Source organism: Polyodon spathula, chromosome 2, assembly GCF_017654505.1.
Source record: "Polyodon spathula isolate WHYD16114869_AA chromosome 2, ASM1765450v1, whole genome shotgun sequence".
Lineage (NCBI taxonomy): Eukaryota > Metazoa > Chordata > Actinopteri > Acipenseriformes > Polyodontidae > Polyodon > Polyodon spathula.
Genome location: NC_054535.1, coordinates 40,431,736 through 40,457,913, shown reverse-complemented (window position 1 = coordinate 40,457,913; position 26,178 = coordinate 40,431,736). Strand labels below are relative to the sequence as shown.

At 34.8% G+C, this 26,178-nt stretch overlaps 1 protein-coding gene across 1 annotated transcript in view; it reads right to left on the bottom strand.

Annotated features, from left to right (window-relative positions):
- Positions 1-295: 295 nt before the first annotated feature.
- LOC121326557 (aminoacyl tRNA synthase complex-interacting multifunctional protein 1-like) overlaps positions 296-26,178 on the bottom strand; it is a 33,320-nt gene continuing 7,437 nt past the window's right edge. The window contains exons 2-7 of the mRNA XM_041269898.1: positions 11,067-11,200; positions 10,249-10,362; positions 9,420-9,584; positions 7,822-8,092; positions 2,127-2,251; positions 296-585 (exon numbers count right to left, since the gene is read on the bottom strand). Of these exons, the coding sequence (XP_041125832.1) occupies positions 419-585; positions 2,127-2,251; positions 7,822-8,092; positions 9,420-9,584; positions 10,249-10,362; positions 11,067-11,200 (976 nt within the window). The 3' untranslated portion in view covers positions 296-418. The remainder of the gene's footprint in view (positions 586-2,126; positions 2,252-7,821; positions 8,093-9,419; positions 9,585-10,248; positions 10,363-11,066; positions 11,201-26,178) is intronic.

Genomic DNA, 26,178 nt, shown 5'->3' with positions numbered 1-26,178 from the left:
GTTTACTCTTAACTATTCGACTCTAAAATGAGTAGTCGTGCTATCCCTAATGTACAGTACTATATCATGTTTGCAATGGCGAAATTATCACTGTGCCCTTTTTATTGTATTATCCCGATAGTAGCTCTTTAAAAAAAGACTGCATGCAGTGTACTGTATATAGAGAGCCCACCACGCTTTTATACCAAGTATCTGTACGTTATATGAAGTAGTTCTATAGTCAAATGTTTACCAGTACTGTGTTTTGATTAAGCAATTACAAAGTGTAAATGTAATAATAAAAAAAAAACATTTGGACTTTAAAATGTTTTATTGTGGTTGAGCTATAGTCATTTACCCATACTTGGCGCTCCCCTTCATTCTGGCACATCAGTTGTTGTTCAGGGTAAAAACAGCAGGGCCAATGCACACCCTTTTTTTATTTAATTCCACTGTTGCTCATGGTGTGAGCTTTGCAGACCCCCTTGCCTTTGACTTCAAAGGCTGCCCCCTTGTATGTCGCGATGCACTGACCATCAGTGTGGAGGTCAGGCTGGATCTGCTCCCAGACCTTCTTCTTGGGGTTCAGTTCCTTGTCAGGTTCACCTATAATATAGAAATAAAACAGACAAGGGTTACTATATTATACCATAGTGAAATAACATATAAACCAATAACTTTACCTGAAACAAACAAAGCATTTTAAGGGCATCTAAGTAGGCTTAAGGTAGTGATACTGTCTGCCACTGACTTGAATCTATAATACATCCCCCTAATGCCAAAAACTTTGTTAGGTCTTTTTTTATATATATATATATATATATATATATATATATATATATATTATTATATATATATATATATATTTCTATAGATTATTAATGAGGTGCACGGTGTTATTTTAGCTGATAATGTACACCGATATTCATGCTTGCATGTCTTCCAGCACACAATGTAATGTTTGGTCAGGCATGCTTACTATACTAATGACACAAGAACACTGAGACTGTCATTTTCCCAGTGCTGTGTAACGTGCCATTAGCCTGTAGTAAATATGCCTCAAAAGAGCGGTGTTTGGTTTTCTTTTTTTAAATATCTGAAGACAATAGCCTGACTGAATTTTTTAACAGGAAATTTAATATTTTTAGAACTTTTTTTTTTTTTGATCAAGTGAACAATTTAAAGTTGTGCTACATTTAAGTAGTGTATGCTTAAAATAAGAATTTAACGAATGTTGTTGTAGTTAACATTGTGTAGGCTACATCTCTTTTCTACTGTATAGTACAGTTAGAAGTTAATGTTGGACAGCGAGTGGCTATAAAAGTATGTCATTATATTTTTATACAGAAATTATTTTACTAGTACAAAATGCTATATTCTTTGTTGCATGACTGTTGTAAAACAAATGTATAAAGCACAAACTATAATACTAAGTTTTTCTTTGTATTCATTTTCTGAAGTAAACAATACCTGTTCATTTTTGTCAAATACAACAAGTAAACAACATCTCTTTACTTAACATTTATAATTATGAACAGTTTAAATATAGGCCCTATGTCTTGTTCTAGTAGTTTACAGTAGCTTACCTACACTATTATCGGTATCAGCTGATATGGGTAGATAGCCATCGGCTATCGTGATCAGCCAAGAAAATCTTTATCAGTGAACCCCTAATATAGGTAGTTATGCCAATAAAATATTAATCATGGTATTGCTGGTTCTAAAAGCTTCATTAGGAAAAGAAAGGAGTATTCCCCCCCCCCCCCCCCCCCCCCCCCCCTCCTTAAAATCCTTCTCTCTCTTTTCTATAATTGATTGGCCTGAATAACCACTTAATTAACTTAAAAGATAATTAAATTCTTAAGTTGACACCAAACTTTAATGTTAAAGAAATCTTGGCTGTCATAACAAACCCAAGAATTTAAGAGGTCGGTCAAATCAATTAGTTTAAAATGAAAGTTATTAAACTATACATGTTTTGTTTACACTTGCCAAAGACAAAAACAACAGCACTTGACAACTTGATTGACCTCACTGAAAGGGACAGTACTTTAATTATTTATTTATTTTTTTTTTCTGACTAAAAATTTTTTTGATTTTCTGGTAGTAAAAACATTTTACTAGCATGTCCCCCCCAACATGAGTACCCCTGGACGTGTCAATGTATGGTCCTTTCGGAAGTTTCCACAAAGGACAGGGTCCATGTCGAGGCGTCCCCTCCCAGCTCCTAGAGAGGAAACAGTCCTCTTGACCGTGGTAGTGGTACCGGACCCTGTGGTGGGGGAGTAGAACCGTCGGAAGTCTTAACGTTTCCCTCGTGTCGGTAGGAAACGGTAGATCAAACATTATCTACAGGAAATATATATAATATATATATATATATATATATATATATATATATATATTGCCATATATATATAGATATATATAATATATATATAATTTATATTATATCTATATAAATACATTTAAAGTTAATTCAGACTCATTTATGAAACACAGCCATTAACATGACAACACAATCTAATTGAATTAGGACATTCATTGATTCATTTAAACAAATTAAAACAATTTGACAAATTAAGGATTCTGCAAGCACACATCTATGACCTAAATAGGCATAACCTGTTATTACTGGATTTAAAGCCGCGTACCATCTGGGTTCAGACTTTATTCCTCCTCTGCTACCCAGCGACATAAAATGTCATAAAGATGGGTTACGAAAACACAGAACAAGAGCTGAAATATTCTACAAGTAAAATTTCTGGGGGACTTGCAGTACAGTTTAGGTAGACTACAATATTCTTGTCTGACTGGCAATGTCTCTTTGATCCTTCTGCACTCTGGCCTACCACAGAACTACACAACTATTAAAATGTGGCACAAACCTTGGGTGGAGTCGTAATAAAGGGAAATCTTTTTAACTTTTTTGCAGCTAACAAAGTTAAGTTTATTTTCTTCAATATGTACAAATAAAAATATAAAAAACTAGACTAAACAAAAACACATTATACTCCCATGACACTGCATAATATATATATATATATATATATATATAAACAAACACTGGCATTTTTTTGCGCAAATATCTTAGTGTTGTAAATACAATATGTAATATACTACTACCAGCAGGTTTTATGGGTGTGATTCGCCAGTCATTTTGGTCACAAACATTTATGGCTTTACAGTATTGTTTAAATATAGCTAATACATTAGAAGTATTTTTATAAAATAGTGCTGGGACAAACATCCAAACAAATATTTTTGGAAATGTATTTGGATACATAAAATGAGATGTTCATGTTGCACTTATATACTGCCTCACCAGAAATTGCATGCAGAGGATCAACACAAAAGCTCTTAAGCCTCTATTTAAAAGTTTTAGACAGCAAAAATTAAACAAACCAGATTATGTGTGCATAATAATCTCTATGGAAAGCAATCTGGGTCAAAAAAGCATTGTGCTGTTTTAGAGCGAGTCAGAACCTCAAACGACAGAAAAAAAGGCAAGAACGTCATTCTGAAAGGCCTCGCTTAAAACAGTGACCGACTTGCTGGAGATGTTGTGCAGTGATTTTTATATAGATTGTGTATATATATATATATATATATATATATATATATATATATATATATATATATATATATAGTGACTTTTTTTTTAAGTGGAACATAATAAACGAGAACCAAAACTTGTTTTGGAATGATTGCTAGACCCCACCCACACCTTCTGCAAATGGGGTCATGCCAAGTTAAGGTTCTGTATCTGCGTCTCCAGTACTGAACTGAAAGTATTACATGCTCTTATGAATATGATATGAATGATAAAGATCAAGAAAACAAAATAAGAAAAAAATATATGGATGCACCGATAATCGGTAGCCTATCTGCATGGAAAAAAAACACAATCGGCTATTGGCAGTTTTTGTTATTTTAGCCGATAATGTACACAGATATTCATGCTTGAATTTCTTCTAGCACAGAATTTAGGGTGCATTCAGAGATCATTCTTAGAAGGTCATTGGCTAAATTGGTCAGAATCTAGACAGAATGATTTCCGTGAACACACTCTTAATGCTTGGTCAGGTGCACTTATTAATGACACAAGAACACCGAAACACTCATTTTCCCAGTGCTGTGTGACAAAAATGCATCAAATACGTCTCAAAATAGCGGTGTTTGGATTTTTAAAAAAAGAAAATACCTGAAGACAATAGAATAACGAGTTGTGTGCAGAAAAGAATTGATGCTACATTAAATCCAATGCTGAACTGCAAGTAAAATATTATTGATCCATTTATATATATTAAAAAGTTTGAATCCTAAATGACCTTGAATGCTGTTGTTGAACCAGGCAAATTCATGCGTCCTTCACAAAGACAAATCTGCCTGATTCCAGCCTTGCTGAAGCATCCCCAGATGAGTCCCAACACCTGGTCATCTAATGGTTAGACGGAGACCTGGAGATGCCTACAAGCCACAGTGTCTCGCACCCACGGTGAAATGTGGTGGAGGATCGGTGATGATCTGGAGGTGCTTCAGCAAGGCTGGAATTGGGCAGCTTTAGCATGAATCCAGCCAAGTACAAGTCCTGGAAGAAAACTTGCTTCCTTCTGCTCTGACAATGTTCCCCAACTCTGAGGACTGGTTTTTCCAGCAGGACAATGCTCCATGCCACACAGCCAGGTCAATCAAGGTGTGGATGGAAGACCACCAGATCAAGACCCTGTCATGGCCAGCCCAATCTCCAGACCTGAACCCCATTGAAAACCTCTGGAATGTGATCAAGAGGAAGATGGATGGTCACAAGCCATCAAACAAAGCCGAGCTGCTTGAATTTTTGCGCCAGGAGTGGCATAAAGCCACCCAACATCAATGTGAAAGACTGGTGGAGAGCATGCCAAGACGCATGAAAGCTGTACTTGAAAATCAGGGTTATTCCACCAAATATTGATTTCTGAACTCTTCCTAAGTTAAAACATTAGTATTGTGTTGTTTAAAAATGAATATGAGCTTATTTTCTTTGCATTATTCGAGGTCTGACAACACTGCATCTTTTTTGTTATTTTGACCAGTTGTCATTTTCTGCAAATAAATGCTCTAAATGACAATATTTTTATTTGGAATTTGGGAGAAATGTTGTCAGTAGTTTATAGAATAAAACAAAAATGTTCATTTTACCCAAACACATACCTATAAATAGTAAAACCAGAGAAACTGATAATTTTGCAGTGGTTTGCAATTTTTTCCAGAGCTGTATATATATATATATATATAATATATATATATATATATATATATATATATATATATATATATATATATATATATATATATATATATATATATATATATATATATATATATATATATATATATATATATATATATATATATATATATATATATATATGTGTATGTATATATATATATATATATATATATATATATATATATATATATATATATATATATATATATATATATATATATAGACACACACACACACATACAGTACCAGTCAAAAGTTTGAGTACATCTGCTTGAAACCGGGTTTCTCATGATTATCTATGCTTTTAACTGTATAAACTTTTAACTGTATAAACTGTATAATGGTCACCTAAAGCAAGGGGATTTCAGTCTGAAGCCCAAGTCAGTTAAAAGTCTGAAATGTGTATAACACTGTGTTAGAACACTGGCCTAAGTATAAAACTTTGTTAGATGTTCTCCGAGTTAACTAGCATGTTACCTAACTAACCTTTTATCACCAATTACTGTTAACAGGTGAGGGTCCATGATTACTATAAATACAGGTAGCACAGGCACAAGTTTGTCATTCCTGAATGTAAGGGAGCAGAAAATGGCAAAATACGCTCAGTTAAGCAAAGAAACAAAGTAACTTCATTAATAAATGAAGGTCAAGCTTTAAGACAAATCGCAAGAACTTTGCAAGTGGTGTCTGTAACTGTTGTGGCCAAGACCGTCAAACGATGAGGACCAAACAAGGTCAGGTAGGCCCAAGGTGACCTCAGAATCAGAGAACAAGTTCATTCGAGTTACAAGTCTGCGAAACCAGCGATTAACTGCCCCTGAAATACAAGCTCAGCTAAATGCTACTAGAAGTACAGATGTTTCAACATCAACTGTTCAGAGGAGATTGTGTGAAGCTGTCCTAACTGGAAAAATTGCTGCAAAGAAACCATTGTTAAGAGTGCAGAATAAGAGGAAGAGAATTGCCTGGGCTAAAAAATACAGAAACTGGACGTTTGAGGAGTGGAAGTCGGTCTTATGGACCGAGGAGTCAAACTTTGAAATATTTGGGTCCAACCGCCAAGTATATAACACACACCAGAATGAATTGGGTTGCGAAAAGCCTGAACTGTCCCGCTCAACACATAGCCATATGGTCACCTTATGCCTCGTACAAGAGGACATTTCACATGCAAGTCATTTTTTTAATTTATCAATGGTGAAAATAGAATGTATTTAAAAAGGTTCATATGAAAACGAAATGCTCTGAAATATGTAGTATTTACTATTGTTCAGGTAAGCATTTAAATATTTAGGAACATTTGTTGTATAATAACTAGAGAATGATCAATTTTCAATGTGACAATGCTTATTTTTTTCTGCTTTAATTGTGAAATATCTACTTTGAAAAAAAAAAAGCAAATACAACCCAGATCATATAATAGTTTTACTATTAATCTACAGTCATTCCAGCAATTACTAAAATGTCAAGATCTTATCTCAACATGACAATTACCAAAAAATACGTAAATGCTAGTTTAAAAAAAAAAAAAAACTACAACACTTGTACTTGTATCCACTTACCCAAATGTATCTTCTAAGTAACAAGAGAGTTATTTTGTATTCCAGTTTATACTCAACATTTCAGAAAAGAACTAAAGTTCTCATATGAATCATACAATACTCTAAGTTAACTTACATCTCTGTTAGGAGACATGTCATTCTACCTATGCACCAAGGTAATAATTAGATCCTAAACTGAGATCCAATGTGTACCAGTGTGCCTTTGTACAGCAGGCATCTAATCTAATCTAAACTCTTTGCCTTCAAACATAAAAACAGCCTCTTCCCAAAACCTTCTTAAAAACCCAGGGTTGCAAATCTTGTTAATATTGACTATGACCAGGAACGTGTAAATTTAAATTGTTTTACTGTAGGCTTTTATTTGTATTATTGGTTGAACTGCTTTTGTCCTGTTTGAATGATTTATTGATTTTGTATAATTTGTTATTATGTTATTATTTCAAGCTACTTTCTCTTTCCAGGACTCTCTTGAAGTGAGATGTATATCTCAAGGATTCTATCATGGTTAAATAGATGTGAATTTGAAATAAAGAAATGTGGTGTATATAGGAAATTGAATTGACTTGGATCTAGTTTCTTAAATGATCCAGTCACAATCCTAAGTAGTTCATACTGGTTTTGTAAAGAACTATAAGATGAGATTGTTGTCTAATACATTTATATTATATTATTAATTAGGTTGCAAAGTTCCAATATACAAAAAAGTTATTTGATTTTGTTTAAAAACAAATCTGCTGATTGAGATTGGGAGTACAGGGAGTAAACGACACTGCTGACAACCAGAACAGAACTTTCTTATTCAATAATTTTTTTATCATTATTCCGTCATTGTACTATACTTTTACGAATGCACGTTCCAAGCATGGAATGTTGTGAGGGGGACAGCCCTTTGCCACTTTGATGTGATTAACATCGTTCCATGGGTCAAAATGCATCAAATTCAAGGGACAATCAAACAATCATCACCTTACCGAGACAAAAACACACCTTATCTCCTGTAATCCTTACCACACAACCATAAGAGTAAACTGAAACATCTGAATTTTTTTGCAGTGTAAACTCTGGGAGTGTGCACGTACCTGTTCTATGGGCACATGCTTCACTAGGCCACTGACGACAGTCCTGGGAGTTGCTTCTCCCAGGTCTACTTCTTCCACATATAGAGAGTCTGCATCGGGATGTTTCTTCGCTGTCACAATCCTACCAACACGCAGATCAAGCCGAGACACATCAACTGGCATGGATTCATCCTCACCCCCTGTAGACTTCTTGTTTTCTCCTGCAAAACAACATGGGAATACAAAGTAGGTAGAACAAAAAACAACTTATCAAGTCCAATTTATGTAAGCAGTACAAAGGAAGTACATGTTTTGTGTGCGAGGCAGTGAAATAAATGTAGTCTGTTGTATGTTTTAAAGAAACTAACTAATTTAAAAGTCTTTCTGCCCAGACAATGTTATTTTTTTTTCTTTTCAGTCAAGAAGCCATCTGAAGTAACAAAACAAGGCACGTTCTTGACCGTTTGAATAAAATAGCGGGAGATTCAAACAATGTGAAATTATGAAAATAGATATTTCATGCTATTCATAAAATGTTAAGTCTCCAAAATTGATTCATAAGACTACATCCAATACAGAAGCCTTAAAGACACTGTCAGATTGAAGAATCTGGATTAAATACGTGTGTGTCAAACATTTGATTGAAAAAATAAAAATAAATTAATTCAATCAATCAAACAAATCAGTCTGTTTCACATCTGGACAATATAAATAGAAATAATTTAAATCAATCAATCAATCACATTATTTGTTGTTGCCAGAAACACACATGGTTTTATTAAAAAAAAAAAAAAAAAAAAAAACAATCCTAACAGCAATAAATATTGAGCATTACAACTTTTCCTTACTGGAAAGATAATGTCAATAAATAATTTGGCTGCCATTTCCAACATGCCAATTTGTCTTGCAACCAAAAGTAAATGTGGAGTTCACCTAGCACCCAAACTATCGGTATATGCATGTGTGCCTTCTGTATGTTTCAATGTCACACCTACACTTCTACATACATCTATAAAAGTGCTTATTCAATTGTGATGAAGACCTCCTTTACTGCGAGTTCTGGGCCAGCACCCTACTAAGATTGATTGCAAGCTAACTGGTCAAAAAGTGAATCCAACGACAAAATGGTATTGTTTGAATTTAGTAGCAAGGCTACTAATAAATGTAATAAATATCTAAAAGGGCCCTATCAGATATTTTTAAGAGTTACTTGTAATAACTTAATAGTTTTGTAAAAAAAAATTAAAAAAACAAAACAAAACTAAACAAAAAAAAAAAAACACCTGTCAGGTCTCCATGCCTGAAATTAACTTGAACAATTGTGCAGTTTAAAAAATTGCCCATATAACATTTTTATTTTCTAGGTCTTTCACCTGCTCTACTTTGGAATAAATTTATTGCATAATTTAAAAAAGAATCAACTTTTGAATTGGTGTATGGTTTATTCTTGAATGTAGTGTTTGTTCTGTGTGCCACACGTCTGTTCTCCCACACAAACCGATGTTATGTTGTTGCATCCACTTCAAAGCGCAAGGTAAATTACAGTACCTTTCTTTTCTTTCTTCTTCTTCTTGTCTTCATTCTCTTTCTGAACCTTTTCTTTGTTGGCCAGTACTGCTGGAGCTGCGGAGGCAGCTGGTTTCACAGTTTCAGAAACAAGCACTTTGGAACTGGACTGGACAGCAGCTGCTGCAGGAACTGCAATCTGTTTAACTAAAGGTTCAACACAGTTACATGTTACACAATGAAAGTTTTGCAGTTAACTAGTGTCAATGCACGGGTTTGTACGGTGTGCTACTGTATATTAAAGCCCATTTCTAATAAAAACAAAAAAGATAATATGAATTGTTTATTATTTACATATTGAGGATAGGGTATGGGATATCTTAAGAAATGTTGTTCATTTAAATAATTGTTAAATAATAAATAAATATCCTACCAAGTCATTTTACATTGGTAATAAATGCACATCTTGGTAGCTGTACTTCTGAGACATACGGTTTAAGAAAATGTTATATATTTTATCTTTTTTTTTTTTAAGAGGGGATGACTTGGGGATAAGATACTTCTGAAATTAATACAATAAAAGTAACAGTTGCTGGCAGGTAGATCGGCTTCACAAGAGTGGAAAGTTTTCAATATATTTTTGGCATACCTATGTACTGAAATATAAATAATTTGTGAAAACAAAAAACTAAAAAATGATTTCTTTCCGTAAAACAAACAGGAAGTAATATCTGTTTTAACAGCCGAGTATCTGTCCCTGCACTTCTACTTTACTGCAGAAAATATTTGCATTGCTGTATGAAATGTAGTACTTATACCCCTTTACAGGTGGCTATATGTAAAATCTGAAGTAATCCTGATGCCCGAGTACCTCCATTCCTTTTTTCTTTCTCGATCAGCTGTTTTTTCAGTTCCTCGACATCCTTTTTCAGTTTAGCATTTTCCACTCTAAGCTTTTTTTCCTCTCGAATAGAGGCCTGCAAGACTAAATTGACAAAAACAAGTTATTTAGCATTCTATTGAATGTACAGTATAACCTTACAAGTTATTGCATTGGAAAGGGAAGGAGTTCATAAGACACTTCTTAATTGTCAATGACAAGAAATACAAATACATTGAAATGCAAAACAAACACTCAAATCATATCAGTGATAAAATAAGTCTGGTAAGCTGTGTACAACTGGTAAAAATGACCCAGTGCCTATTTCAGTTGCTAGGAGCAAAATGGTTCAGTCATGTGTAAGGTCCAGAAACCTTGATGTTCTTCTGCATACAGTATGCATATTGTTTTGGCCTGATGAAATCAATATAGGAATTGACAACTGACATGCATTAGAAAAAAACAATAGCACCCTAAGCATATATTTACCAGGAAAGCAACTGTTACATGTTTTATCCTTTCTAAAAAAAAAAAAGTGTGTGTACTGTATTTCCTCCCTCTACAGCAAACCTGTACAAGACCGCCAACAATAAGCCTATTTCAATGTAATTTGTTTCCTAATGATCATTAGGAAAACTTTGTATAAGAAATGCCAGGATTGTTATCACTTAAGTGCAAGTGAAAAAGAAAGGGGGGGGGGGGGGGGGGGGGGGGGGGGGGGGGGGGGGAACACTAACTTTTATCAGACCCAGATTCTACTACGGAGCCCTACAAAACACAATATTTAATAATGCACATGTTATTCTTACTGGCTTTTTCCTTCAGCAGGAGAACTTGTTGCTTCAGGTATTTAATAACCTCGTCAGCTTCCACTGTCCTCTGCTCCAGCCTGTTCAGCACAGGGTTATTAGCGGACATCTTTATTAATGAGCGTGCTAAAAACCTGAAAGAGCAGAAATCCAGTTACCTAATGACAATTTCCCTTCCTGTTGTAAGATTGATTATTCAAGAAAAAAAATGAATAGAGATCTGCAAAACTATTCTAAAGGGATGGCACATATTGCCACCCAGTGAGAAAACAACATTGTTTTACAAGGACAGTATGAATTTTTCTTTTGAAATAAATGAGGGTCCTATGACACGAACTCTGTACAAACAGCTGGTTACCAGTCTCCGCTATCGTTTTACCTGGAATTTGGCAAGATTCCCTTTCTGACAAAGGAAGAAAATAATTTTATGCAGAAAAATAGCACTAAAAACAGAAAGTCAAGTCTAGGGTGGTGTTGGTAAATAATAATTGGCACTACATAAAAAATAAAGCTCAGATGAAGAAATCAGAAACATCAAAAGGCCTGGAGTTGATAATATCATGGATCAAAGCATTACATTTGATGCTCACCATGAATTCAAACAGGCCTGCGGACAAGTACTATAGTGCTAAAACTCTGCCAACATTTTGTGGATAATTATGGTAAAAATTAATATCTTTATTTAATATTTGGCGCTTGTTAAATTTTGCAATCATGAAAGGTAAGCGACAATAGAAAAGGATACATCGAGATACAGTGCTAGCAGATGCCAAGAAAGGCAGACCTGAACAACCCCCTGGGCCTCGCAAGCAGAGACTGCCCATTTTTGCCAAATCAGGTCGTTTTTTTTTTTTTTTTTTTGTCATCAACACTCATCAACATCAACACTCATCAACACTCAACTCATCAACACTCCCATTCCCAAAGCAAAACAGAAAGTACAACATGGCAAGTTGACAAGTTGATCCTACATTTAACTCCAGAGCAAAAGAAAAAAAAAATCTGCATGCATCTGCATCTGAAACTAAGAAAGCAAGACATCGCAAATGTTTTCTCGCCTAAGTAAGGCATATACTGTACTGTTAATCGAAGGACAATTGGAGACATTGTAATGGAACAGGTCGATTTGTTTAACCTGAAAAAGTCTTGACGCAGTCTTAAATAAGTGACTTATAAACCACAGTAAAAAAAAAAAAAAAAAAAAAAAAGTACAATAAGAGGTTTGTTTGTTTACGTGCAAGTTTTGCACAAATGAAGGCTGACTTCAACTAAAGCATCAGTTTTGTAAACAGCAGTACAGTTTTTTTTTTCCCCACCGCTTAAAAAAGAATGCTGTTGACCTTAAATTGTTTTGTGAAATAAATAGATGGCATTGCTCAATGGGGGATAGTATTGAGCAGGTTTACAGTTGTGCCACAAACAGTAAAGTTCAAATTACCAATACAGTTATATTTAAAAAAAAAAATACAGATGGACCTCTGTTAATATGGGGCATAACACATTATTTTAAAATAAAATACAGTGCATGGTGGGATACTATCACATTAATTTCCACTGTTCATTGCACTGCTAGGAACTGGAACCAAACCATTTTAATTTATTTTGTGTACGATCAAACATGAAACGGTACATCAGTGTGGACGCTTTGAGCTGGATTCATTAGAACGGTTGAGCATGGTACTGGACAGGGCCATAAAGTGATACTTCAAATTATAATCGGGTGACACGCAGCAATGAACTGGTGTAGAGCAATGAGTCAGTCAGCACAGCTTCATATTCTATCCTGGTTATTTTAATACCAGTAAAACTATAAAGTTTAGTTTTCTGAGTATTGTAAATAGTATTACTCAGGTAACATTGCTGGACTGTTACGTTCAATATTTTCTATTGTCATTGTAATGCCAGCAATAAGACTGAACTACAGTGTTGGTGGAAGACTCACAAGTGAACAAGTGTTTTCTGAACTGTTGTAATATAATTGAGTTTTACTGCTTATTTTAATGCCAGCAATGAGCCAAGTGATGTTTCTGAACATTAAATGACAGGTTTGAAACATCTTCAGGTGCTTTACTTACTATTACAGCAACAAGAGTGATTGAAAATCTTGGCTTTAATACACACTGTGACAGAGACAAAATGATTCTTGGTGATAAATCTCCCTCTCGATCTGTGAGGGCGCTGTGTAAAGGGAACAGAGTGCCCTGGACTGGATGGAGCTATGGTACACCTAGTCATCAACCTGGAAGGGAAGTGGTGTGGCAGCCATAGATTGGAGGAGCGGTTGCAATCGTTAACCAAGGGGGCGTAATTGAGGGTACATAAGGGGACATAGCAAGGTTCCTTTGTATGGTTAATACTGAACCAGAAGGAGAACTTAATTGTTATCGTGGCCAGCAATAAACCCGGACAACACTGCACCTTGATCACTATAAATTGTATTGCACCACGAGCACTTCAGCACTCACTTTGGAATTGTGAAAATGTTTGTGTATTAGTGTGCGTTTAGAAATACTGTGTATATTATTATTTCGTGACTGAACCCAAGGATTTAACGGAACAATATGCATCATTGTGTATTGCCTGTTCTCTTATTTACTGTTGTCACGTGACTTTGGATTACAAATAAACTGCCATTTCAGCAGTAACATTGTTGTTTGTCATTCTCTTGAGCACTGCATCACCTCTACACCTGCGCACTGCAACCCTCTTTGCAACACACACACAAAAAAAGAATTGTGGTAATATGTATTAACTTACTTATTTTAATTATAAACATTATATTTATGTTCAAATGCCATGTTTAAACATTAACAAGTTGATACAAAGTGGGAAGAACGGAACTGCTATTCTCCTGAATGGAAAATCAGTAGCCCTACATTTGTTCTGCAAAATCAGGAACTGGAATGGAAAACTAAAGCCATTACATGTATTGTACACATCTCATTGTTTTTTCTTCTTCGGTTTACAACAATTTATTAGTGATTTAGATGTTAGTTTTTAATTTCTTGAAGTACAGATAGCTGAACGTGGCCCGATTAATCTAAAAAGAATATTAACCCTTTGCGGTCCCATGTCGGTCCAAGTCCAACATTACAATTTTCCCTTTCCTGGCCGACATCATAAAAAAGAAAGACGTCAAGCACAGGTCTGTAGTTGTTTTTTTATTCGGAAAAAGCTGAGAAAACCTTTCAGTGGCTGAGTGAGGGGGGGGGGGCGGAGGAGCCTCCACCACAGAGCTAACACGGACATAAAAAAAAGTCGGGGGGAGGCGGATCTGAGCAATACACAAAGTCCCTCCACCACAGAATTGCACGGATCTGTTGCCCGAAATTTCTGTTTAACTTACTCCCGGGTGCGGATCTGAGCAATACACAGTCCCTCCACCACAGAGCTAACACGGACATAAACAAGATAGCTGCTACCACATCCAGCGCTCAAAGAATATCACAGACATTTGCCAAGCTTTTTGAGATTGCATTATTGAGGAGTTTGGTGATAAAACGAGTGATCAGGCGAGGATTTATCATTATGCACGACTAAGAAGAGGTATGTGATACAGCAAACAAGGGGTGGGGCTTGGGTGGAGATGCAGTACTGAGTGTCCTGTTGACGTGCAGTGCCTTTTAAACCTGTTTTACTGTTTAAAAAAAAAAACTTTTAAACAGTGCGTGTGAAAATGAACTGGACCTGATGCGCCAGACACGTGCTGAATGAATGGACCGCTAAGGATTAAACCTGTTTTACTTTGAATAAAACTACTTTTAAACAGCGCGTGTAAAATAAACAGCATGTGTGAAAATAAATTGGAACTGAAGCGCCTGACAGGCGCTTAATAAATGGAGCGCAAAGGGTTAAGACGTCAGACACATTTTTACAACTAAGCTGGAAAAACTAGAAAAGATAACCAATGTGACAGTTATATCTACTGTAGCAGATACAGTTAACACGTTTCAAAACATTCACTGTAAGCAGGTTACATCTTTCACAGGTCACATTCACATTGTATCACGTGTTCTAACTGAAGAGTGTAGTTCTCTTTTGCAGGGAGGAAAAAAAACACAACTCACCACGCAATAAAATAATTCTTTAAAAAAGTGAAACGATTGGTCTGGGTTTATTCTTTTTTTTCTTCTCAAAATTAACAGTGACATGCTTTTAAGTGTGTCTTGCAGATTTTCTCTCTATTCCACCAGGCCTACAGGGCTTTATGATACTGACCACAGATTTATTTGCTTGTTTTCTTTTTGTTCTCATTTCTGAGAAAGATGACAAAGTAGAAGATTTAAAGGTTCTAGTTACACAATACAATCTGAATTAAAATAAGATGACACATTTCAGAGTTAAAACTCAATATGAAATAGGCCACATCAAAAGACTCATCAGAAAATTTAGGTTTTTTTTAAATTTGTATTTCTTGTATTGTTACAAAATTAGGGATGGCCTTGTGCAATCGTTTACTTCAATAATCAATTTGAAAACTTTTAATCGTTTTAAAAAATTACTAACTCATATAATGTATCTTGTATTGCAACAAACACAGTACCTATAGAAAGTCTACATCCCCTTTCAAAATGTTCACCTTTAGTTGCTTTATAGCCTGGAATTAAAATGCATTACATTTTTTTTTTTTCATTTCTCTACACATCCTACCTCACAAGTTCCAAAAGAAAAAATATTCTAGAAATTTATAGAAAATTTATTAAAAATAAAAACTGAAATAGCTTGGTTGGATAAGTGACCACCCCCCTTGTAATAGCAATCCTAAATTAGCTCAAGTGTAACCAATCGCCTTCAAAAACACACACCAAGTTGTGGCCCCCAACAGTGTTAAATTGCAGTGATTCACTTGATTTCAGGATAAATTCATCAGTTCCTATAGGCTCCCTCTGCTGGGTAGTGCATTTCAAAGCAAAGATTCAACCATGAGCACCAAGGCGCTTTCAAAAGAACTCCGGGACAAAGTTGTTGAAAAGGCACAGATCAGGGGATGGGTATAAAAAAAAATAGCAAAGGCCTTGAATATCCCTTGGAGCATGGTCAAGATGATTATTAAGAAGTAGAAGGTGTATGGCACCACCAAGACCCTGCCTAGATCAGGCCGTCCCTCCAAACTGGATGACCGAGCAAGAAGGAAACTAAATAGAGAGGCTACCAAGAGGCCAATGGCAACTTTGCAAGAGCAGGGTTCGACAGTAAGCATGGCCTGGCGGCCCCGGGCCAGCATAGAGTGTAGTTTGGCCGGTAGTTATGAAGCACCACAGGCCCAAGTCGGCCGGTAACATTTTTTAACTGTATAAACGTATATAGTATAGTCCACGTGGCTTCTGTTTTATGAACGCAGGAAAATGGGTCAGTCTGCCAAAAAGCTTTAAAAAAAACCCAAAAAAACACACATTTACAAACCCATTTTTAGCTTGTAGAATAAACTCGAGTACCATTTGTACACACACATTTTCAAATCTTTTTTTTTCTGAGAAGAATACCAATATGTGCTTGTTAAATGGCTGAAAAAACTGCAATAGCATATATTGAAAGACTTCGCTTAGCAACTTTTTTATTTGAGACGTGGGCTCTCTAGTTACTGTACACATTATTAAACATACGGAAATTAAGAACCATCATGAAAGAATATGCATGTGAGCTAAAGCTTTTGGTTTCTTCTTCCCCCTTTCGGATTTTTTCAGAACCAAGTTCATAGTGCAGTTTTTTCAGAACCGAGTTCATTTGTGTTCATAGTGCAGTTTGCAAGTGCACTTGACTCGTTTTTATGGTGTGTGAAATGGATGTTTTAAAATATCCTACAAGGCATATTGTGAAAGATGGCAACTATTTATGTATTGTTCCAGTTTTTAATATAGCATGTTTTAGATCCTTATACATTGCTGTTGAAGAAAGCTCTGGGGAGCACTTCGCTAATTTAATGAATACATTTCTTCAATGCCTATAGTAGGATAATGCAGTTGACCCAATTCTGCACGGTTCTCCTAATACACATAATCAGAATGGTTAAACAAATTATTTTAATTCTGAATGTGCCTATGTGCTCACCGAACTGTTGTTCAAATCAGCCACCAGACTCAACAAGAAAAAAAGCTGGTGAGATTCACCGTAAACAATGTAGAGACAACATAGACGCCCCCCATGGAATCTGTCAATGTGGACAGACTATATTAAATATATAGTGGACAAGAATACTGTAAATTGCTAAGTAATAAAAGTCCTACCAAATCCCATTAATTTAGGAACTTTTCAACCTTTAGATTTAGTATTCAAATTATAAAGCAAAAATAAATTGTGTGATTTTTTTTTTTTTTTTTTTTTTGGATTTATTATTTTTTTTTTTTTTTTTTTTTTTTGGATTATTATTATTTTTTTTATTATTTAGTAGTAATTATTATCATTTTTTTCTCCCAATTTGGAATTTGAACTTGTCAGGAGAGAAGGGAAAATGAGTGAAACAAAGTACAGAGAAGTCCTTGAGGAAAACCTGCTGCCCTCTGCAAGAAAGCTGAAACTGGGACGGAAGTTCACCTTTCAGCATGACAACGACACCAAAGCACACAGCCAAAGGTACACTGGCATGGCTAAGGAACAAAAAGGTAAATGTCCTTGAGTGGCCCAGTCAGAGCCCCGACCTAAATCCAATCGAAAATGTGTGGCATGACCTGAAGATTGCTGTCCATCAACGCTCCCCAAGGAACTTGACAGAGTTTGAACAGTTCTGTAAAGAAGAATGGTCAAATATTGCCAAATCTAGGTGTGCAAAGTTGGTAGAGATCTATCCCAACAGACTAACAGCTGTAATTGCTGCCAAAGGTGCTTCCACTTCATAAAAGTGGGTCCCCCACCTTTTTGAAACATAAATATATATATATATATATATATATATATATATATATATATATATATATATATATATATATATATTATATAATATCTTTTTCTCAATTTTTCCCCTTAACAGTGTGGAGTATGCTGTGTAGATAAGTGGAAAAAAAATCCTCATTTAAATGCATGAAACTCTGAGACACTGACACAACAAAATGTGAAAAAAGTTCAAGGGCGTGTAGACTTTCTACAGGCACTGTATAGCTTAAATGGTCTGAACAGACCAATTAACCACACAAAGTCTGCTACTGCAATCCAATACATTACCTTAAATAAATAAATACATTTTTATATGGCTCTGAATTTCAAGCTCCTGGCAGATTTACAAAAAACAAACAAAAAAAGGCGTTCTTAAAAGTGCAGCGTGATACCAGTACTGTAGTTACAGGTAATGGAGGTGGCTGGAATGGACCACTGTATTTACAAGAGATACCAATACAAGAGACTACAAAAAATATGTAAATAGATATTTATAATGCGGTATTGTCGGTAGTCACGGTATAATTAGTTATACTTAAACTGTTGTATGTAATGCTAATAAGCAAGCCGAAACCAAATCGGAACATGAACAAGATTGTAGCCAAAAGAAAACTTCCAGTCTATTTTAAAAACAAAAAAGCAACTTTGTTTGGGAATATTTAACAAAAGTAGACACTAAAACAGTAAAATCCATGCAATCCGTGTGTGCAATTTTCCAAGGGACATAATGCTAGAAAAATCTACCTGTCCCATCTTAAAAACCCACTTGCCCCCTCATCGTCCCACAAAACACACACAAAGAGATAACTTTTAGGATTTTGCCTTTATTATAACAATGAATAATCAATTATTGATTCATATTTATTGCTTCAGAAAATCAAATAGACAACGTAATTTAGTCTAAACATACTTACCAAAACTGAGGCCATCCAATTTTTTTGAATGACACATGGCAAAACAAACATACTAATATACTAAAAAGATTCAAACTAGACTTCATGCACGAGGCCAATAGAGATACTTTTTATTATGAGGTGAAGCATTTCAGTATCTTAAGTTTCGGTTGCTATTACCGTATATACCATTATTTTAAAACACAGCATTACAGGAGAGCACATTAAATTGCTTTACAGAACCAAGAATGCTTAGCTACCCAAAATTAATATTTTTTTTTTTACAGAAGATGTTGATGAGTTGACAGATCTATCACGCTGGCGAACTTGTTCACATTACGCACCTGTCAGAGAATTTGATGTACAATCAAAACCAAATACGGTACTTATAAAATTATTTTTGATCTAACTTTGAGGGTTGTGGATACCACTGATAATTCTACAGGTTTTTCAATAGGAGATGACTAAATTACACTTATGGAGACATTTCTAAAGAAATTAATTTGAGTCCATTTTAAAACTTATTTTTTACATTCAAACTAGGTAATTGTAGGGTATATTTCATCATAAAGTGAAAACATTATTCTCTTAATAATCTTCAGATACTCAGCAGTTTAGAATGGTATAATACGGTATACTTTTGGTGGACATTTGTCCTCATACCAGTCTTTTCATTTTCATTTAAAACAGGAGGCTAGAAATCCCAAGTATAAAGCAGGGGTATGGGGGGTCCTCCTCCACCGAAAATGAACTTCAGGGGTCTACATCCTGCATATCCTGGGCCTAAATATGTGCCTTAATAGAGACTCAATTCAAAATAAGTGTGTAATTGTTCATTTTATGCTTTTACGCATCAAGCTTTTAAAGAGCAAATAAAAGTTATGTATGGGTCTATTAAAAGAAATTATAAAATTATTTATTTAGATTACAATTGTAAAAGCACAAAACTTGTCTTAGCACACAGTAAATTTCAAAGTAAGCAAAGTCCACATATTTAAAGAAAATTCTGTTTGGTTTTGCAATAATTACACACAGAAAAAAAGAGTGGTGAAAGAAAGACCAGACACCAGTGAATTGGAGAAACTATATTTCAGGCACAAAAACAATGTTGCAATATAAAGATCCCATAATACCAAGTGAGACAGAAGAGAAACGTGAAGCAATTTCTAAATTAATGACAATAAGAAGCAGTACTGATTGGTATAAAATTTAAGCCAGAAGCTGTATTTTGTTGTCCATTTTTTCCTTTGCATTTTATACAAAAAAACTAAAACAAGACACATTAAGTTTCTAAAAATATTAAATTGGACCAACCAGTCCCTAGATTTAGTTTTAGTTTTCCAAGACTCTGAGTATACATACTTTGCCATGTCGCTGTTTCTCATTAACTACAGAGTGCATTAATAAATAAATACATTTTTAAAAATGCGCTAGCAAGAACTGCAACTTCGAACACTGTTGATTTTACATTTTCTGTAAACATTAAATCGATTTCTACAATAAGTTGTATTTTTTTCTTTGGTTTAATTATTATTACTTTTAATTCTGTTATCTGTTGCTTGATTAAAATAAATACAAATAACAATAAATAATGTATTGGCATTTACTTGCACAACATAGCTTGAAAGTAAAAGTCCAGTACATAAATATCAAGTAATAGGTATTTGAAATGGAAAAAACATGGAAACTACTTCAAATGGAAAATAGTAAGAAAAATCACTTTGGTGTACCGATTACATACACAAATGGTTTTGGATATTTCTTATTCATTTTATTAATACAGATTAGCACAAACTGACATACCACTTCTTTAGGAGATTAGCATGAGCTATTGTAGGAAATCTGGAGCAGCTTCCCTTTTGGCTGGTGCTTGCAGTCTACCACAAAACACTGCAATACCCAGCTAACTAGCTTTAATTTGTATTAAAATTACTTACTGTAGAAATCACATTAATGTTTATGTAGTACCCTGGACAAATCTAAAAGTTATTAATGTAGATCGTATACACTATTTAAGACTTTCAACGTAATACTGTTGTAGCTCAATTTTGCGAGAACGTGTTGCCACGAGTAGCACTCAGATCGATGAGCCAAGTAAATAGCTGGTGAGTGGGCAGGAGTAAAGACTTTCAAAATGAAAACAAACAGAGTTAACCCATTCATTACTGCCTACATTTTATACTGTGTATCTATACTATATCCACCCCCCCCCCCCCCTCCCCCCCCCACTGCTGCTGTTGCCTGATATACAAAGAAAATACGGCTGTGTTTTGAAAAGACATCAACAGAAGTGGAGGAAGAGATTTGTACTGTACATACATTTCCATTTGAACTTCTTAAAAAGGGAATCGACAGTCTTCTAAAAATAAAAAACTTAAGTACTGTGCCTATTTAAACATATAGATTGTGACAGTATCTTGTTCTGTTTGCTTATCTTAATCCGCATTGGTTGCGAGTGTATTAGGTGGCATTTTGAAGATGGAATAGATTACTGTGTCGTCTTGTTTAGTAACAAATTCAAGTTTCACTGAATTTTGTAACCAGATATTTTCATGACATAGTTTTGTTTTTTGTTAAGTGAACAATTTAAGTTGGGCTGCATATTTAAGCCGTGTGTGTTTAAAATAAGAATTTAACAAACGTTGTTGTAGTTGACATTGCACAGGCTAATTTTTTTTTTCTACTGTACAGTACAGGTTGAAGTTATAACACGCAATGTTTGACAGCAAGTGGCTATAAAAAACGTCACATTATATATTTTTTCTACAGAAGTGTTTTTACAAGTACAGATGCAAGGTGTTATATTTTGTATGACTTGTAAAACAAATGTATAAATTGCTGACAAGCACACAATATAATACTTTATTCTTTGTATTCATTTTCTGAAGTAAACAATACCTGTTCATTTTTGTCATAAATACAACAAGTAAACAATATCTGTTAATTGTTTAACATTTATAATTATAAAACAGTTTAAATACAGGCCCTATGTTTTGTTCTAGTAGTTTACCTGCACTGTCTATTTATCATCGTTATCGGCAGATATGGGTAAACATCGGCGACAGGTGTCGGCCAAGAAAATCTTATCAAGTTCTTTTAGAATAGTCACTTGGGGAAGATATTTGGTTTGATATACCGTAATAAATAAAATCTAATGACATCAGATCAATTTAGTGTGAGTCTAAGTTAACTTACATTTCTTATTAACAAAAGCACCCACCAAAAGTTTGCGTCAAACATTACGGGAATACATTGCTTATGGTTTTTATGTTTAATATTTGCTGTATATTTTATATATATTATAATATATATATAGATATATTATATAATATGACTATGATATAATATATATATATAAACGAAAAAAAACTCTTGTTCACTCTGAATCGCAAAAAGAAAATTGCCACATGACTGTACTACATTACTACGCTATTTATAAGACTATGTAACAAAATGTATGAGAGTTTAATCTGCACTGTGAGACTAAATTTCTGGTGCTGCCAAAAATACACTGGCTTCAGTTCAGCCGGCATGCATAGACGATTCAAGAGAGATTAGGTGAATATTCAAGCAAATCAATTAACTTTTTCTAAAATCTCCCAAGTTTAAGTTAGACTGATACTGTAGCTCTGATCTCACTATTTTGGTATACCACAGATTTTTTATTTTTTTTTCAATCAATCCGTCTCTACTTTAATGGACTAGGAGCCTATATAGTTTACTTGGGCAGAATCGATGCATGGGTAACCAATTAGCATTTCTCTCTTTCTGTTAACTAATCCATTAACAGAAACATGTAATTTTTAATTATATTAACCCACTACCTACTGTATGGTCGACAGACCATAGGAGTCAAGCTAAACAACGCTTTAACTGTCTGACCTCAGCATGGGATGTTAGAAAGATGCTGAACCCTGATGTCACTGAAGCACAATTCCCTGTCAAATGTTCTAAATAACCCGCGGGAGCTGAAAGGCCAGCACAGCAATCCCTTTAGCCCCCCTGTCAGGACCAGCAACTAGCAGTCCATTAGATTCTAACCATGTTCATATGATTCACCCCACAATGCTTTTCCTACTAGGAACCCCCCAAAAAAGTTTTTGAAGCCTTGATTTAACACACAATAATGAAATAGGATCAATGCAGATATTTCATAAAATCTTATATTGTGTGATAACAGCTCTGGTTTCAATGTGAAGGAACAACTAAAAAATGATGAATGTTATAATGTAAACCATGAAATTCTTGAAATATGTAGTTTTGGCAAACTTCAAGCATCAGTGTTTACTCAGAGAAACCGACTTCATTTAATTTCAGTAAGTCTCCGACAACAGGAATCTGACCTGGCCACTCTTTAAAACCTTCAACATTTTTTGTTGTTGCAATCTACAAAAGTTTTTGAACCTTTTATTAACAGACAGTTCCAATAAGAAAATATTGTTTCTAAACGCAATATAAACTGAAGAGCACCCAATACATTACAAAATCTTAAGAGCCTGTTTACACTTCTGTCAGCTGTTATACTTTTAAGATAGGCAACCTGACAGGCAAGTCATGATAACAGTAATGGCTGTGATAAGTTATAAGATAAAATATTGGCTTAAATGTTAATACTTGCCTATATTGTATACATACCATTATATGTTGTGTAATAACAATAATATCTTAATTTTTATATAGCGCCTTTCATAGTGGACCACCATCACAAAGCGCTTTACAGGGAGGGGTAGGCTGTAAACTGTGCATTATATGCAGAGTCACTGTTGTGTGAAATTTAATTACTTTAAATTTAAAAGGAAGTTGATGTGGAAGTAAATAAGACAATTACTTCACAGAGTAATTTTAAAAGGTCCTTTATTATTTCACACACACACACACACACACACACACACACACGCAGTTACATACACAGATGCTATACTGCGAATAACGATATCCCTAACGGGACACAACCCAACAAGGTTACATACAAAGATTATATTAATCACAGATCAATACAATCCATGAGACGCAACTGAACTAATTCTTACCCTTCCAAGCGGATCGGGAGAGCCCTTTGACCCTGGTAAGAGAAAGCAGCTGTCTCCAAGAAATTACCGAGCAGGACTGCGCGCTAATCCTCACGGCTGACTCTCATCAGAGCAGAGAAGAACCCCGTCCTTTATAACTTACCAAGTTAGGCTTTTGCATGCGAGAGAGTAATTGGCCAGATCACTCCCTCGAGGCTCGGCCCTCTGAATAAACTATTCCTTTCCCTAGAACATTCTAACCAAAACAAGTTATATAAACGTGACAAAAACAAGTTATATAAGATATGGGGTTATTATAGGGCAAGGGCAAAGATGAACTCGAACGCATTTCTAGAACTTTCTAGAACACACTTTTTTTTATTACAGTCACTTACAATAGAACACTGATTTAAGATCTCATCTGCAGGATGGAGCACAAGGTGCATCACACAGCGAGTCAGTCAGTGGTAGAGGTGGGATTTGAACCAGTGACCTGAACTTTAACCACTGGACCACACTGCCTCCATACAATTAAACTCTAATACATTTTGGAAGAAACATTCTGTACAATAACCTGCAAATACGAGTTCCTAAATGGTTCCGTGGTGGACGGGAGGCAGATCATTAAAACATACTATTTTAATACAATAAAAAGGCAGCCTTTGACTCATTCAATCCACATTTTTATCAACAATTTAAATCAGACTGATCAACACATTCTGATAGATCCCTGAAATGACAGCACATGTTGTATCTTTATCAAGGGCATGATTTACATCTTCAATTGAACACCATTTTTTTTTTTTTTTTTTTTTTTTTTTTTTTAAATACAAAAACGAGTAGCCTGTACAAAACAAAAATAATAATAAAATAAAAGTGTATGGTCTGACTGGAATGTCTTAAACTGCTATATTATACTAGTGTTTTTAAAATTTTAACTCATTCGTTAAAATAATGAAAAACTGTACATGCAGGTTGTCCATTTGTCAGGGTCTAAATATTTCCGTAACAATTTGACTTGCATCAATTCTAGAAAGATCATTTTAGTCCTCCGACAGGGACTCAGCCCCCGTTCACACTTGCTATTTAAGGCGGCCCTGGGCCGCTTCAGGAACGCCTTTTCTCATATGTGAATGTTCCAATAAAGAAAAGCGAGGGCCTGCAATCCGGGACCAGGGCCGGCCTTTACATATGTACGAACTCAAAGCAGATTTAGGCCGCCTTATCGTATCACATTAGCAATTTCATTTTCTAGAACACGGAAAAATGTGGATTTTCTATGATGTCAGAGCTTTTTTTGTTTCACATTTGGGGAGGGGCAAAAAGCATGCAAGGCAATTTTTTTATTTGTTTGATAACAACCAAATCAATACATATACCATACATAGACATTAACACAGGCAACTTTGCTTTAAATTTATGTAAACATACCTGTCTGCTAAAACTGCTTTCGATATTCAAGTTCAGTGTTGAATGAGGCTTCACTTTACTTCAGTCAGTATCCAGAGCTGTTCAAAAATGCTGAAAACAATTTCAATCACCCCTAATCGGATCAACGAGTCATTGTTAATGTGCTGTTCTGTACTTCATGCAGCAATGCTGTAGATTACACTTAAAGGCAGACTACAGTGTAATAGGAAGTGCTAAACAAACAGAATGAAACGACACATAAAAACAGCAGCAAACTTTGGATTCTTTTCTGTGCTTAACGCCACTACATCTCAGCCAATCTGGCTGGAGAATGCTGCAGCTGTACTTTACAATAGCCATCCGGATGACAAAGACTGAGTTGAACTAATATATATATATAGTACAGTATATAGTATATATATATATATATATATATATATATATATATATATATATATATATATATATATATATATATATATATATATACACACACAGTGCCTTGCAAAAGTATTCAGACCCCTGACCAATTCTCTCATATTACTGAATTACAAATGGTACATTGAAATTTCGTTCTGTTTGATATTTTATTTTTAAACACTGAAACTCAGAATCAATTATTGTAAGGTTACATTGGTTTTATGTTGGGAAATATTTTTAAGAAAAATAAAAAACTGAAATATCTTGCTTGCATAAGTATTCAACCCCTGTGCTGTGAAAGCACCCAGTTTGCACCGATGAAAGAAACTGCCCTAACGAGGACACAATTACCTTACCATTGGCCTCCACCTGTGAACCATTAAAGTTCCTGTCACATTTTCTGGATAAAAACCCCACTGTTGAAGGATCATTGGTAAGGCTGTGAATCTGAAGGAAAATGAAGACCAAAGAGCATCCTACAAAAGTTATAGATAAAGTAATACAAATGCATAG